Here is a 13,239-nt window from a genome sequence, read left to right as displayed (position 1 = left end):
TATTACTATAATTTGCTTCTTTCTTCTTTTTTGTCTATGATCAATTTTACTATTATATATTTTTTAAAATCAAATTTTAAAATATTCTTCCTTTTTTAGATGTGAGATTATTGAAGTTTCTTTTTGGGAAATGCTTTCGAAATTCTCTTCTTAATTTGATCATAATTTTTTAATCAGATTTCAAAAATTAGCCTTCAAAATAAATTCAAATTTCAATAATTGATTCAGACCAATTTTAGTGAAATTTCACTTTTACTTATAAATTCAATTTTTTTTCCAAATAAAAAAAAATGTTTGGCCTCTTTATTACTTTCTTTTCCTTCACTTTCCATTTGTGTCAAAATGTGTATATCCAAACAAGGCATTAGGCTTCTAATTGTTTGGTTTGATAGAAGATTCCCTTAACACTTTTTTGGGTGGAGCCATGCCTTATTTGCTTCATGGCTAAGGCCTATGGACATTTTTAATGAAAAGGAAAAAAAATAGTGCACATATATTAATTAAATGCCTATATAACCTTTTAGAGAAAGTATTTAGGAATCCATTTTCTCATATAAAATCAAAAACCAAAAATCAAATTTTAGAAGTTTACTTTATCTAAACAACACAATAGCAAGAAGGGGGAGATTGAGAATCTAATACTTAGCTAGCAAATCAAGGGTGTTAAACAGTGGCAAAATCAAGAATTTCATAAATAAATAAATTTTTAATAGGAAAAAATAAATATATGAAGAATTTAACATCTTGTTTGGATGGTTTTTACCAGTGGTATTGTATTGTATTTAGGGACGGAGTTATCTCATGATTGTGCGTTCGATCGAATCCTCTAGCTTTGATTTAAATTCTATTTTTATATTAAAAAAATTATGAAGTATGTATAAATTATAAATTTCGAACTGAATGTCTTTTAAAAACTAAAAGTCCAAATCCATAAATCCTAAATCTTGATTATGCCTATGATTGTATTGTGTTATTAGTTTGAAATGTCATGTTTGCTTTGATTGTTACTTCAAATTTTATTGTATCGTACTGTTAGATAACAAACATTTTGCACATTTTACATATTTTTAACTTACAACTACAAAATTCAAAAGAATAATTAACTTTCTTAAACTTCGTCTCAAATAAAAAATAAACAAACAAATTGAGATGACTCGAGTATTAGATACAAATGATTAAACAAAAAAAGGTGTTTAACATGAATTTGCCCGTCCATTTCAATAATGGGCCGGATCATATAAGAGCCCAACCAACTATCTGGATATGGGCCGAATAAAACAGTTAATACCAAAGATTCATGGAAAATTCACATTCGTGTCAAAAAGTTCTGGGGTTAAAACGCTACTCCCTCCGTCCCTATTTAGTTGTCCACTTTAGAAATAACACACATATTAAGGCAACAATGATTAGCATAGTAAAGTTACAATTTTTCCCTTATTAATTATGATTTCAAAATAAATTTATTCAAGATAACTAATTAATGTTGGGGTAAGTTTAAATGAGGGTATAATAGAATTTTTTTTTTTGTCTTTTCTTGATTTGTCAAAATGGACATCTAAAAGAGGAAATATGGACAAGTAAATAGGGATAGAGGGAGTATTTAACAAAGGAGATTATGTACCCAAATAGATTCGAACCCAAGAACTCTGATTAAGTATAGTACTTATCACTCCACCACAATTCTTGTTGGGATATAAAACTATTTTATTGTTATTTACCATAAAGTTAAGGGAGTTCCCTAAAATTAACCAATTGAGCAACCTTCAGATCTCGGAATTCCCTAAAGTTAAACAGAGTTTATGTATGAAAATTTCCGAGCTTTGACATTGAAATTCTTATATTATTACTTTATCTGATTAAAATTGAGCATCGTTTTAGAAAGAAAAAATAATCATCCCAAATTAATTATCGATTCAAGACAATAATTAATAATATTTCTAACTATATAGTTTTACTTAATGAACTACTTTTTAATAATGCTCAATTCTAAAAAGAAATTCTTAATAAATATGGACAACGTATTAAATAATTCCTTTTATTTATTATTTTTTCTTAATGAGCGCGAAATAAACTAAAACAATACTTATTTTTAAGAGGAAGAAAGTATTACTATATCATATTTTATTATACATAACATAAGTCCATAAAAGCAACCTTTGCACTTTTACAACATAATTTCTTTGTCATAATACATAAAAGAAAAGGACAAAAAAAAAATACAATTTGGGGTTTGAATTGTGTGTTTCTTTGATTTGTCATTGAAATTTCATCAAATTTAAATTTATACCGGAAAACATTTAAATGGGAGTGAACCCTCTCTAAAATAAAAATAAATGGTGATTGCTTATTATTCCGTCATAAGTTTTGGTGGTATACTCAATATGTAATCTGATATAATGATCAATAGACTATGTGTAAAATTTAAATACAATGATTTCAATTCAATGAAGACAACAAATAATTTAGACAATTTTTTTCTATACATATAAATTTTAGTAAACAAAGTTATACACTACATATATTGATCGGAGAAAATTGATATCTCATAAAATAATCGAACACAAATTAACCCCACATCAATATTATTCAAATAAAAAGCAAACCTAAGTTTTTCTTCCTTTTTTATGTTATGGTCCTCTTATAATTTTGAAGATAACGTAATAAATTCTCCACATAATTATCTTGCCTTTCTTTGTCACAGAAAAGACTTTTCATCTCTTTAACTTTCTCCCGATATATTTCACCTTCTCTTTTAACGAGTACCAAATTCAGTGACTCAGCTATTGACTCACGAGTGAATGATCCGTCGCAGTCATCTCTTGGTATTGAATACGCTATTTTTTTCTCCTCCAAAAGCCTAGCATTTATCCCTTGATCAGCCGAAAATGTTAAGAGAACTAATGACTTCTCAAATTGTATTGCCTCGACCACTGAACTCCACCCCGAATGTGTCAAAAATCCACCAACTGAGTCATGACTCAGTATCTTGAGCTGTGGTGCCCAACTCGTGCACACTATTCCTCTTCCCTTTGTTCGATCTTTGAATCCTTCTGGTAATTGAGTCAATTCATCATCCGATTCTCCTCTTTTAGTTCTTAAAACCCAAAAAAATGGTAACCCAGAAAGCTCTAACCCAAGTGATAACTCAGTGAGTTCGTTTTGACTCGGTTTTGTCTCGCTACCAAATGCAATGTAAATCACTTTCCCCTTTTCTTGCTTATCAAGCCATAGTTTTATCTCTTTCCACGCATCCATCTCCGTGCTGTCATCTTCATACGGCGTTGTCGGAAGTTGACCCACCGGAAAAACCGGTTTCCGGTGAATATCTCCGACAACTTTCAACCATTCTGGTTCTAATTCCGAACAGCTCCTCACAAGCAAAAAATCACAATTTTCAACTGATTTACAGTAACGAGTAATATCAGCAATGTTGTCTTCCTCTCCCTTCATGGTAGCTTCGAAGATTCTCAAAACTTCGAAAAGCTTGAAAGCAACTGTGGTTTCAAACGGAACCCATTTTGGGGGAACGGTATATTCCTCCGGCGTTGTCCGAATTTCATAATCATTGTTCAATCCCGGTACAGGTCCGGTGAAACCAAGAAACGCAGCGATGAATATGCTGAAATGACCCGACGGAATGTTGAATTTTGAAGCAATTGAAGGAACCCAATAAGAAGTAAAATCGAAGAGTATAAAATCAAGATCTGAATCTTCGAAAAACTTAGCCATGAATTCTTCAAGTCCATCTTGAGCAAGTTTGAGGTATTTGACTTGCTCATAAGGTACATCGATGGTAGCTTCTGCATTTTCCGGCAACTTTTCCACGTGGGGCATCGGAAGTTTGACAAAATTTAAAAAGGGGGTAAGATCTGGTGGAAGTTTTGGGAGACGATCAATGTTTCTAGGAGTCGAAATAAAGGAAATTCTATGACCCTTTTGAGCTATGAGCTTTGAGAGCTCTAAATACGGAATCATATGACCAAAAGCTAACCATGGAAATACTCCAATATGCAATTTTTTGCTATTTTCCGCCATTTTTGTGTGCTGTGTAGAGCTGTATGGCCTTATATTTGTCATCATTTTAGTGTACGGTATTTTTATCTTGATGGTTGGCTGATTGATTTTTCCACACAGAAGATATTTTCACATGTTGTCAATCCACTTGCATTTTGAGTGACATTTATTGCGGAGATAATAGATACCCTATAAAATAATCAAGGTGTATATAAATAAGTCTGGAGTTAAAAGTGTAAAAAAAAAAATTGTCAAAATTTTTAAAAAGGCAACAAAATTCATTTTAGAACCAAGAGGGCAACTTTTTAACAGTTAAACTAGCGTCGTTGAAATTAGATTGACAGACACAAGACGCGAAATTCCATGCACCTTGCAAGGCGCAACTGCCAAGTCTCCAAAACTACCAAAAATACTCTCAACTAATCCCAATATTTACACCTCTTTCTATTCATTGTCCATGTCAACCAAGGACAATTTTATCATTTTAAAGAACTCCACCATTGATAAAAAAAAAAGTCCAAAAAAATTATTATAGATACATTTATAAAGATTCTGATTCCGATTCTATAAAAAAAAATCAAAACATAAAAAGATAATTAAGTAGATACATTTTTTTTTCTTTACCTATTGAGAGAGTTGGGTGGTAGATATATAACTATAATGTTTGAAAATGTGTACAAGTTCATTTAATTTTTTTGTTATAAATAAAAAATTCAATAATAAAATTACTAGCATCATATTCATGTAAATCTAGTATTTTTGAAGGGTAGTATATGTTTATGGGTAAAACTTTATAAATTTGAAACTAGAAACTTAAAGATTGAACCAATAAAGTTTAAATCTTGAAATCGTAAGTTCGACTATAATAATTTATCGTAGAGAAAAAGGTTTTGGACTTTTTTTTTTTTATCAATGGTGGAGTTCTTTAAAATGACAAAATTGTCCTTGGTTGACATGGACAATGAATGAGAAGAGGTGTAAATATTGGGATTAGTTGAGAGTATTTTTGGTAGTTTTGGAGACTTGGACAATTAAAGAGATTTTTTAAAAATTTGACAGCAGGTCGCAGAGTACCTATGCCTTGCAAGACGCAGACCGTCAGAGCCTTGTAAGGCGCAGGGTGGCTGCGCCTTGCGGTTGTAAACCTAATTTCAACGACGCTAGTTCAACCGTTAAAAAGTTGCCCTTTTGAAATTTTTGGCAATTTTTTTTACCATTTTGACTTCAGACTCGTATATAAATTGATCTGAAATCACAATTAAGGAAAGGAAAATGCAAAAACTCTAGTTTTTCTTTCGATTTCATGCTTTAATCATCTTGTAAATTTTGAAGAAAACTTAACAAATTCTCCACATAGTTATCTTGTCTATTCTTGTCACAAAAAAATATTTCACCTTTTTAATCTCTTCTCGGTAAATTTCACCCTTTTTTTCAACAGGTACCAAACATAGTGACTCAGTCACCGCATCAGGAGTGAATGATCCATCCCAATCATTTCTCGGTATCGAATACATCATTTTCTTCTCCTCCAAGAACCTATCATTTACCCCTTGATCAGCCAAAAATGTTAACAAAACCAATGGTTTCTCGAATTGTATTGCTTCAACTACTGAACTTCATCCTAAATCAGTCAAAATCCACCCACTAAGTCTTGATAAAATGATACTTTTTGTCGTTATCTAATGATTAATTTAAACAATACTATACAAATAAGTAACAATCAAAACAAATACTCCCTCCGATTAAAAAAGAATGACTTGCTTTCCTTTTTGGTCCGTTTCAAAACGAAGGTACCTTTTTTGGCAATATGTTAAATTCAATTTTCCGCATAACATGTTTAAAACCACAAGATTAAAGAGCATTTTGATACATTTGACATAACTTTAATTTGAGACCACAAGATTCAAAAGTCTTATTTATTTTCTTAAACTCCATGTCAAGTCAAAACATGTCGTTCTTTTTAAAACTGAGAGAATATGATATTTAAATTAATAATACAATACAACTGATAACAATCATCCACCAACATGGGTTGTGGTCCACTGGTGAAAGTGTTTCTCCCTTAACCAGATGTCTCGGGTTCGAGCCTTGAAGAAAATTCTGTTGCGAGCGCTACCCCCAAATAGGCCCTGCAGTACGCGATTGCCACGTCATTTTTACATTACCACGTGACATTTATATTAAAGATAAAATGGTCAAATATACCCTAAACTATTCGAAAAGCTCTAGATATACCCCCTTTTAAATAAACTACCCGTCCCGTTTTCAACAAATTTTTTTCGATAAATCCCAAAAATGAGTAATTGACTAATAAAAAATAGGAAAAATATGAAAAAAAAAATATAAAATTAACACCAAAAATTCGCAAATAAATATAGTAACCTTAAATTCAACAATTTCAACAATTTTTTTAAATTTTTTTTTTTTTTTGATTAATCACGAAAATGAGTAATTGATTAATAAAAAATATGAAAATGACTTTATACTAAATTTTTAGGTTATATTTTTCATATTTTTTATTAATCAATTATTCATTTTCGGGATTTATCGAAAAAAAATAAAAATTTTAAAAAATTGTTGAAATTGTTGAATTTAAGGTTACTATATTTATTTGTGAATTTTTGGCGTTAATTTTATATATTTTTTTCATATTTTTCCTATTTTTTATTAGTCAATTACTCATTTTCGGATTTACCGAATTTTTTTTGTTGAAAACGGGTCGGGTAGTTTATTTAAAAGGAGGTATATCTAAGACCTTTTCGAATAGTTTGGGGGTATATTTGACCCTTTTCCCTTTAATATAAATGTCACGTGGTTATGTAAAAATGACGTGCAATTCCATTTGACATTTAACGCCCATAAGGGCATATCTAGACGAAAAGTTGGACGACGAGGGCACGAGTGAGCCAAACTTTAAACGGGGGTATATCTAAACCTTTTTGAATAGTTTAGGGGCATATTTGAACCTTTTCCCAATAAAAATCAAAGCAATCTTTACACATTTACAATATATTTTGTTAATATATATAATACATAAAAGAAAAAGAAGCATCATTATTCATGGAGATAATTTATTGAGGTGTACATAAATTAATTTGAAATCACAATTATCGAAAAGTGCATGCAAATCCAAATGTTTCTTCCTATTTTATGCTTTAATCATTTCATAATTTTGAAGAAACCTTAACAAATTCTCCACATAACTATCTTGTCTTTTCTTGTCACAACAAAGATTCTTCACCTCTTTAATCTTTTTCCTATAAATTTCACCTTTTTTTTCAATGAGTACCAAACTCAATGACTCAACCACTGCATCACGAGTGAATGATCCGTCCCAATCATTTCTCGGTATCAAATACGCTATCTTCTTTTCCTCCAAGAGTCTAGCATCTATCCCTTGATCAGCCAAAAATGTCAACAAAATCAATGGTTTCTCGAATTGTATTGCTTCAACTACTGAACTCCATCCTGCATGATTCAAAAATCCACCCACTAAGTCATGACTCAGTATTTTAAGTTGTGGCACCCAACTCGTGTACACTATTCCTCTTCCCTTCGTTCGTTCTTCGAAACCTTCTGGTAATTGAATCAATTCATCATCATATTCTCCTCTTTTAGTTCTTAAAACCCAAAAAAAGGTAACTGTTGACACCCAATTTTGACACTCCCCAATATAAATTAGTCATCGAGATTCCTAAAATCTAAACTATTTGAAATAATTAGCTTCACAAAATCCAAAATAATTTTCAAGTCGTTTTAAGTAGTTTTGTCATTTTTATAAATTTTTAAAATAATAAATATGATATTTTATATAATTATGTGTCAAATTAGTATATTTTATAAATATTCGAAAATTGTCTCAAAACGGTTTTAGTTTTATTTAAATATTTGGCTATTTGGTCTAAATTAATTAATAACTTATATTTCGAGTTAATTAGTTTATAATTAAGTTAATTATTATATAATTATGTGTCTAACTATTATATTTTATAAATATTTGAAAATCATATCAAAAGATTTTTATTTCTTTTTAGCTAAGTGTTTTACTAACTTAGTTTAATTTAAATCATAATTACGAGTTTGAATTAATTAGTTCATGTTTAAATTAATTATATTATTATCAAGTTAATTATTTTATTTCGTCGAGATTAAGAAGCTCGTTAGTTAATTATGTTAATTCATCTTATTTAATTACTTGCCGAATTAACTAAAAGAATTCAATTTGGCTAGATTGTAATTCATTTGCCTAACCCTTTTATTTGCAATTTTAGCAATTTATTTCCTCACCCAACTCAATTTGCAAGACCAATTTTGGGGCCTTTTCAATTCAGCCCAAAAGAATAGCAATACAAAGAAACCCATTCCAAACGTTACCCATCAGCAACCCATTTTTCCATATCAATACAATACACACAACCAGCCAAACGTACAGCAGTTGCAACGTCCCAGCCCAACCAATTCCCAACAATACAATATTCACCCATTAATAAATAATACCCATTCATTCCTAACAATACATACAAACCAAACTCAGCCCAAAACCTCTTTAGCCCATTTTATTTCCAACTGACCAGCAGTCCAAAGACCTGACCCGACCCCACCTCGTTTTCTTCTTCCTCGCGTGACCAGACGCGAAACCCAGAAGCGTACAGCTCCCAGCAACTGGATCAAGCAGCAGCAAATCAGTACTGCTCCAGCAGTACTGTTCCAGTGCCATTTCTAGCCAAGAACCGTCCTTATAGTTGCGGGGTCACGCCACGTAGCTTGCCAAGGACGTTGGAATCGATCCAAGACGTCCATCCCCCATTTCCTCTTTGGGAATGAGGCAAAATTTCAGAGAAAATGGTGTTTGTCCGAATTGGTGAAAGGTTTTTGAGAGTTTGAATTTCGAATGGAGCCGATTCTCATCCGGATTCCCCCCAAAATTTGCCCTAATTTTCCCATATAAATAGCTCCTTTCTTCCTCACCGAGGGGAGAGTTTTTTTTCGAGTGGGAAATTTTGAGTCAAGAAGACATAGTCATACAGTGAAAATACATAAAACTCTTCTGAGAAAAAGTAGACTCTAGGATCAAAAAATACTATAAAGAGCATTTAGTTTCAGCTTCCTTCTTCCGAACGCGACTCTCCCGCTGCTAGTCGGGACTTTCGAAGCTTGTGTGTGGTGGTGGAAAAGCTCGTCGTTGTCCTCGTTCGCTGCCCCGAAAAGGTGAACCCCTTTTTTTTAAATTCTTTTTTAGCTTATTTCAATGTTGTTTTGTTTGCTTCCTTGAGTAACTTTGTTCTTTGTTTGATTCATTGTTGCCGTAAGATAAATGTTTGCTTGGTTTTGAATGAAGTTAACTTAGTTGATTAATGTAAAGTGTACCCTTCGTGTGAGTTAATCATCTTTAAACATCTATGGGGATTGTGAATAGATCAATGAGTTTATTGATTTGTTTTTTTTTATGAGGTTCAAATGCCATGTATTTACTGTTGGGTTCGTTTGCGAAGTGTTTTCGAGAGTTGTCATGCTTAATCTTTTAGAATTGGTTACTTGAGAATACGATCTAAGTAGGTATGTGTGGTCAGTATGTATTTTGGAACTGTTTTCTAGCCTAAAAATTGTTACTCTTCTCGTTTATTTTCCAAGTCTTCATGGCTGCTTTTTATTTAGTTTTCAAACTGTATGCTAGTCTTAAGTTTGTGTTGTGTCTTCTATTTTTTATTTTTATTTTTTCTCTTCTCTATTTGTGCGCATGTTCATGTTCTGTTAAGTGTTTTGAACATATCATGGCTTTTGCTTTCATTTTCTGAAGTTTATCTTAATCAGTTTCCATCCATATCGGTACAAATATAGATTCGTGCAAAAGTGTTAGAGTTTTCTTGTGTTTAATAGATTTCTTTTTTTTATATAGGACCCATATTCTGATTCTTCCACATCTCTGCCTATTTAACTGTTTTTTTCACTATTAGATGTATATCATGTTTAGTTAAAAGGTATTGTTCATGCTTATGGTTTCCTTGTTTAAGAATCATATGTTGCTAGCTATTGATTTTGTTTATTTCTTCTCATTTTCAGCATGTTTTTTATAGTTTGTTGAGTATAGCATATGCTTCCTTTGTTTACTGTAATAATTTCAAGGCTCTTTCTTTTTTTATTTTTTTTTTTTGGTTCAAAACGCCTTTAATCTTAAATCTGCTTTAGAAAATGATAAGTCGCTATGATTAAGATCATTTACTGTAGATATCTTGTTGTCTTACATTGTTGATATATGTTTGGCATTGTGTTGCGTCTCGATTCGGTTTATTACCTTGTATTGTCATGGAGGGTATTGCTTTCGATTGGGTTGAGATTGTTCCTCGCTATTTTGTATTTGTTTCTTTAAATGGCCCCCTTTTGATAATAAAATATAATTATGATGCACTTATTTTATGTTAGTATGTTCGCCTCTTCGAAAATACAAAACAGTGTGAAATCTTACTCCTTTCTTAAACAATAATGAAGTGTGCTTGCTTTAGTTGGTTATTACATTTTATTTTAATTGTGGTATATTAGTTGGTCATGTGAGCCGAATTGAATTGCACTTGTGCAATTTATCCGATCATATATCACTGTTTGGAATTTTCAAGTGTTAAACTTTTTTTTTCTTTCTTTTCTTTTCTTTCCAAAAGCTAATTGCCTATTGTTTCCTTAGAATATCATACAAATTTAAATATACATGAAGTTTGGGTAAAGTTTAAGCATGCTAGGAAGTAGACCTCAAAGTTTTATTTGTATATGATTACTGCGCATGGTTTGTTAATATTGTCATTATTTTCACGTTTTTGGAATGAGCTTACTTTGTCCTTTTGGGAGCCAATTGGAAGATGATTTCTTTAAGTTCATTTTATTATGTTTAGCATGTGCATTGAGTTATATTTCATGTAGCTTTACTTTATTATTTATAGAAAAGCATTTGAGTATATTAATTTGCTTATTATTTATTTTATTTTATTTTTCTCTACTTTTTTTTTACATGTAATGCTTCGCCGAGTCTATCTCGACTTTTACCACTGCCTCCTTGCATCTTCGAGTATCGAGTCAGCCCTTCGGTGTTCAAGAGAGTATCAAAAATGATGTACAGGTGTTCGGAGCAGATACACGAGATTTGTATACACTAATGCACATCTAGTGTATACGAAAAAGGGAAATGGGCCTAAAGGCCCCCAAATTCCGAAAAGTTGTATTTTGTTATTTTTAGGGCCTAAGCCCTTGTTATTTTACTTATTATTGTCTTGTTAGAATTTAGGACAGGTGGCAAAAACTGGGCCTTTTGGCCCAAAATGAAATGGGCCCAAGTATTGGTCCAGGCGGACAGAAAACCAAACTTGGGCTCGAGTCTCTTTCCCTCTTTACTTTATTATGTTTGTGTGCTCGTTAATATTTGCCGCTTAATCTTAAGGTTTTAAAAATTCAAATCCCCAAAAGACACCCATTTTGAATCAATTACTTAACCAAATTGTTCATCTCTTACTTGACTTAATAAATAAATAAGTATTTTTTACAAAATATTTCGCTTAAATAAAAGGTCAATATTTCCCTTTTCCCTTCTTAAAACGATTCTAACTATAAAAATTGTCCGATTCAAATTAAGTTAAAGTACTTTTAGCCAAATAAATTAATTGTTGGATAACCGCATTAGCGGATATTCTAGGTGCTTTAAAAACCTTCCTAGAATATTAATAGGAACCTCGAACCCTTCTTCAAGTTTTCACTAGATTCCTGTTTTAGTCTCGTGAAAATGAATAGTTTTCTTGATTTTTCTTAAAAATTAAGTGGCGACTCTAAACCAGTCCAAAATACATTTTCCAAATAAAACAGTAACCCAGAAAGCTCTAAGCCTAGTGATAACTCAGTGAGTTCATTTTGATTTAGTTTTGTCTCGCTCCCAAATGCCACATAAATCACTTTCCCTTTTTCTTGCCTATCAAGCCATAGCTTTATTTCTCTCCATGCGTCAATATTTGTGTCGTCATCTTCATATGATGTCGTCGGAAGTTGGCCCACCGGGATCACCGGTTTCTGGTGAATATCCTCTACTACTTTCAGCCATTCTGGTTCAAATTCTAAACAACTCCTCACAAGCAAAAAATCACAATTTTCAAAAGTCTTATACATACGAGAAATATCATAAATGTTCTCTTCCTCACCGTCCTTGCAACTTTCATAGATTCTCAAAAGTTCAAACTCCTTGAAAGCAACCGCGGTTTCAAACGGAACCCATTTTGGGGAAACTGTCAATTCCTCCATCGTCATCCGAATTTTATAGTTGTTGTTCAATCCCGGCACAGGTCCGGTGAAACCTAGATATGCGGCGATGAATATGCTGAAATAACCTGTCGGAATGTTGAATTTTGAAGCAATTGAAGGAACCCAATAAGAGGTAAAATCAAAGAGTATGAAATCAGGAGCTGAATCTTCGAGAAACTTAGCCATGGGTTCTTTGAGTTCATCTTGAGCAAGTTTGAGGTACTTGACTTGCTCATAAGGTAAATCAATAGTGGCTTCTGCATTTTTTGGTAATTTTTCAACGTGGGGAAGGGGAATTTTGACGAAATTTATGAAGGGGACGAGACTTGGCGGAAGTTTTGGGAGACGGTCAATGTTTCTTGGAGTAGAAATAAAGGAAATTTTGTGACCCTTTTGAGCTATGAGCTTTGATAGCTCCAAATACGGAATCATATGGCCAAAAGCTAGCCATGGAAATACTGCAATATGCAATTTTTTGCTGTTTTCTGCCATTTTTATGTGTTTTGTAGAGCTTTGTTTCATGGACTAATTATATTTGTTAATGGTTATATAGAGCTACTCTTATATTGATGGTTGGCTGATAGTTTGCCACCTTTAATATGCCCTGAAAATCTTATCTATTTGCTTGCATTATGAGTGTCCTTTTTTGGGTCTGTTTGGACAGTTGTTACATACTCCCTCCGTCCTTTTTTAGTTGTCCACTTTAGAAATGGCACACAGATTAAGGCAACAATGATTAGCACAGTGAAGTTACAATTTTACCCTTATGACAACTTTTCACTTCAAAATTACAACCACTTATTTGAATTAAAGTGAAATAAATTGGAAGGAAACAACATACACTTTTATAATTTTCAAGAAGTGTAAATAAGGGTATAATAGGAAAAAATTTGTTGTCCTTTATTGATTTGTCAAAATGGACAACTAAATAGGGACAACTAAAAAAGGAAATAT

At 32.0% G+C, this 13,239-nt stretch overlaps 2 protein-coding genes across 2 annotated transcripts; both read right to left on the bottom strand.

The window, feature by feature from the left end:
- Positions 1–2,622: 2,622 nt before the first annotated feature.
- LOC125837124 (UDP-glycosyltransferase 91A1-like) lies at positions 2,623–4,054 on the bottom strand. Its single transcript, XM_049516266.1, has one exon. The coding sequence runs from the start codon at positions 4,033–4,035 to the stop codon at positions 2,623–2,625; it is 1,413 nt and encodes a 470-aa protein (XP_049372223.1). The 5' UTR covers positions 4,036–4,054.
- Positions 4,055–7,162: 3,108 nt separating this feature from the next.
- LOC125837126 (UDP-glycosyltransferase 91A1-like) lies at positions 7,163–12,804 on the bottom strand. The gene is made up of 2 exons (XM_049516269.1): positions 11,856–12,804; positions 7,163–7,653 (listed from the first exon to the last, which is right to left on the bottom strand). The coding sequence occupies exons 1-2, from the start codon at positions 12,775–12,777 to the stop codon at positions 7,163–7,165; spliced, it is 1,413 nt and encodes a 470-aa protein (XP_049372226.1). The 5' UTR covers positions 12,778–12,804.
- Positions 12,805–13,239: the final 435 nt, after the last annotated feature.

The sequence above is a fragment of the Solanum verrucosum genome, unplaced genomic scaffold (genome assembly GCF_900185275.1).
Source record: "Solanum verrucosum unplaced genomic scaffold, falcon-dt-bn FXZP01000165.1, whole genome shotgun sequence".
In the NCBI taxonomy this organism is placed as follows: Eukaryota; Viridiplantae; Streptophyta; class Magnoliopsida; order Solanales; family Solanaceae; genus Solanum; species Solanum verrucosum.
Note: the sequence above shows the minus strand (reverse complement) of the source record. Positions and strands in the feature narration are given on the sequence as shown.

Bases quoted from the DNA above. Each gene is read 5' to 3' on its own strand.
- LOC125837124 (XM_049516266.1), bottom strand. From the start codon at position 4,035: ATGGCGGAAAATAGCAAAAAATTGCATATTGGAGTATTTCCATGGTTA.
- LOC125837126 (XM_049516269.1), bottom strand. From the start codon at position 12,777: ATGGCAGAAAACAGCAAAAAATTGCATATTGCAGTATTTCCATGGCTA. The intron at 7,654-11,855 runs TGTTTTATTTGG...TGTCAACAGTTA, and splicing joins CTTAGAGCTTTCTGGGTTAC to CCTTTTTTTGGGTTTTAAGA.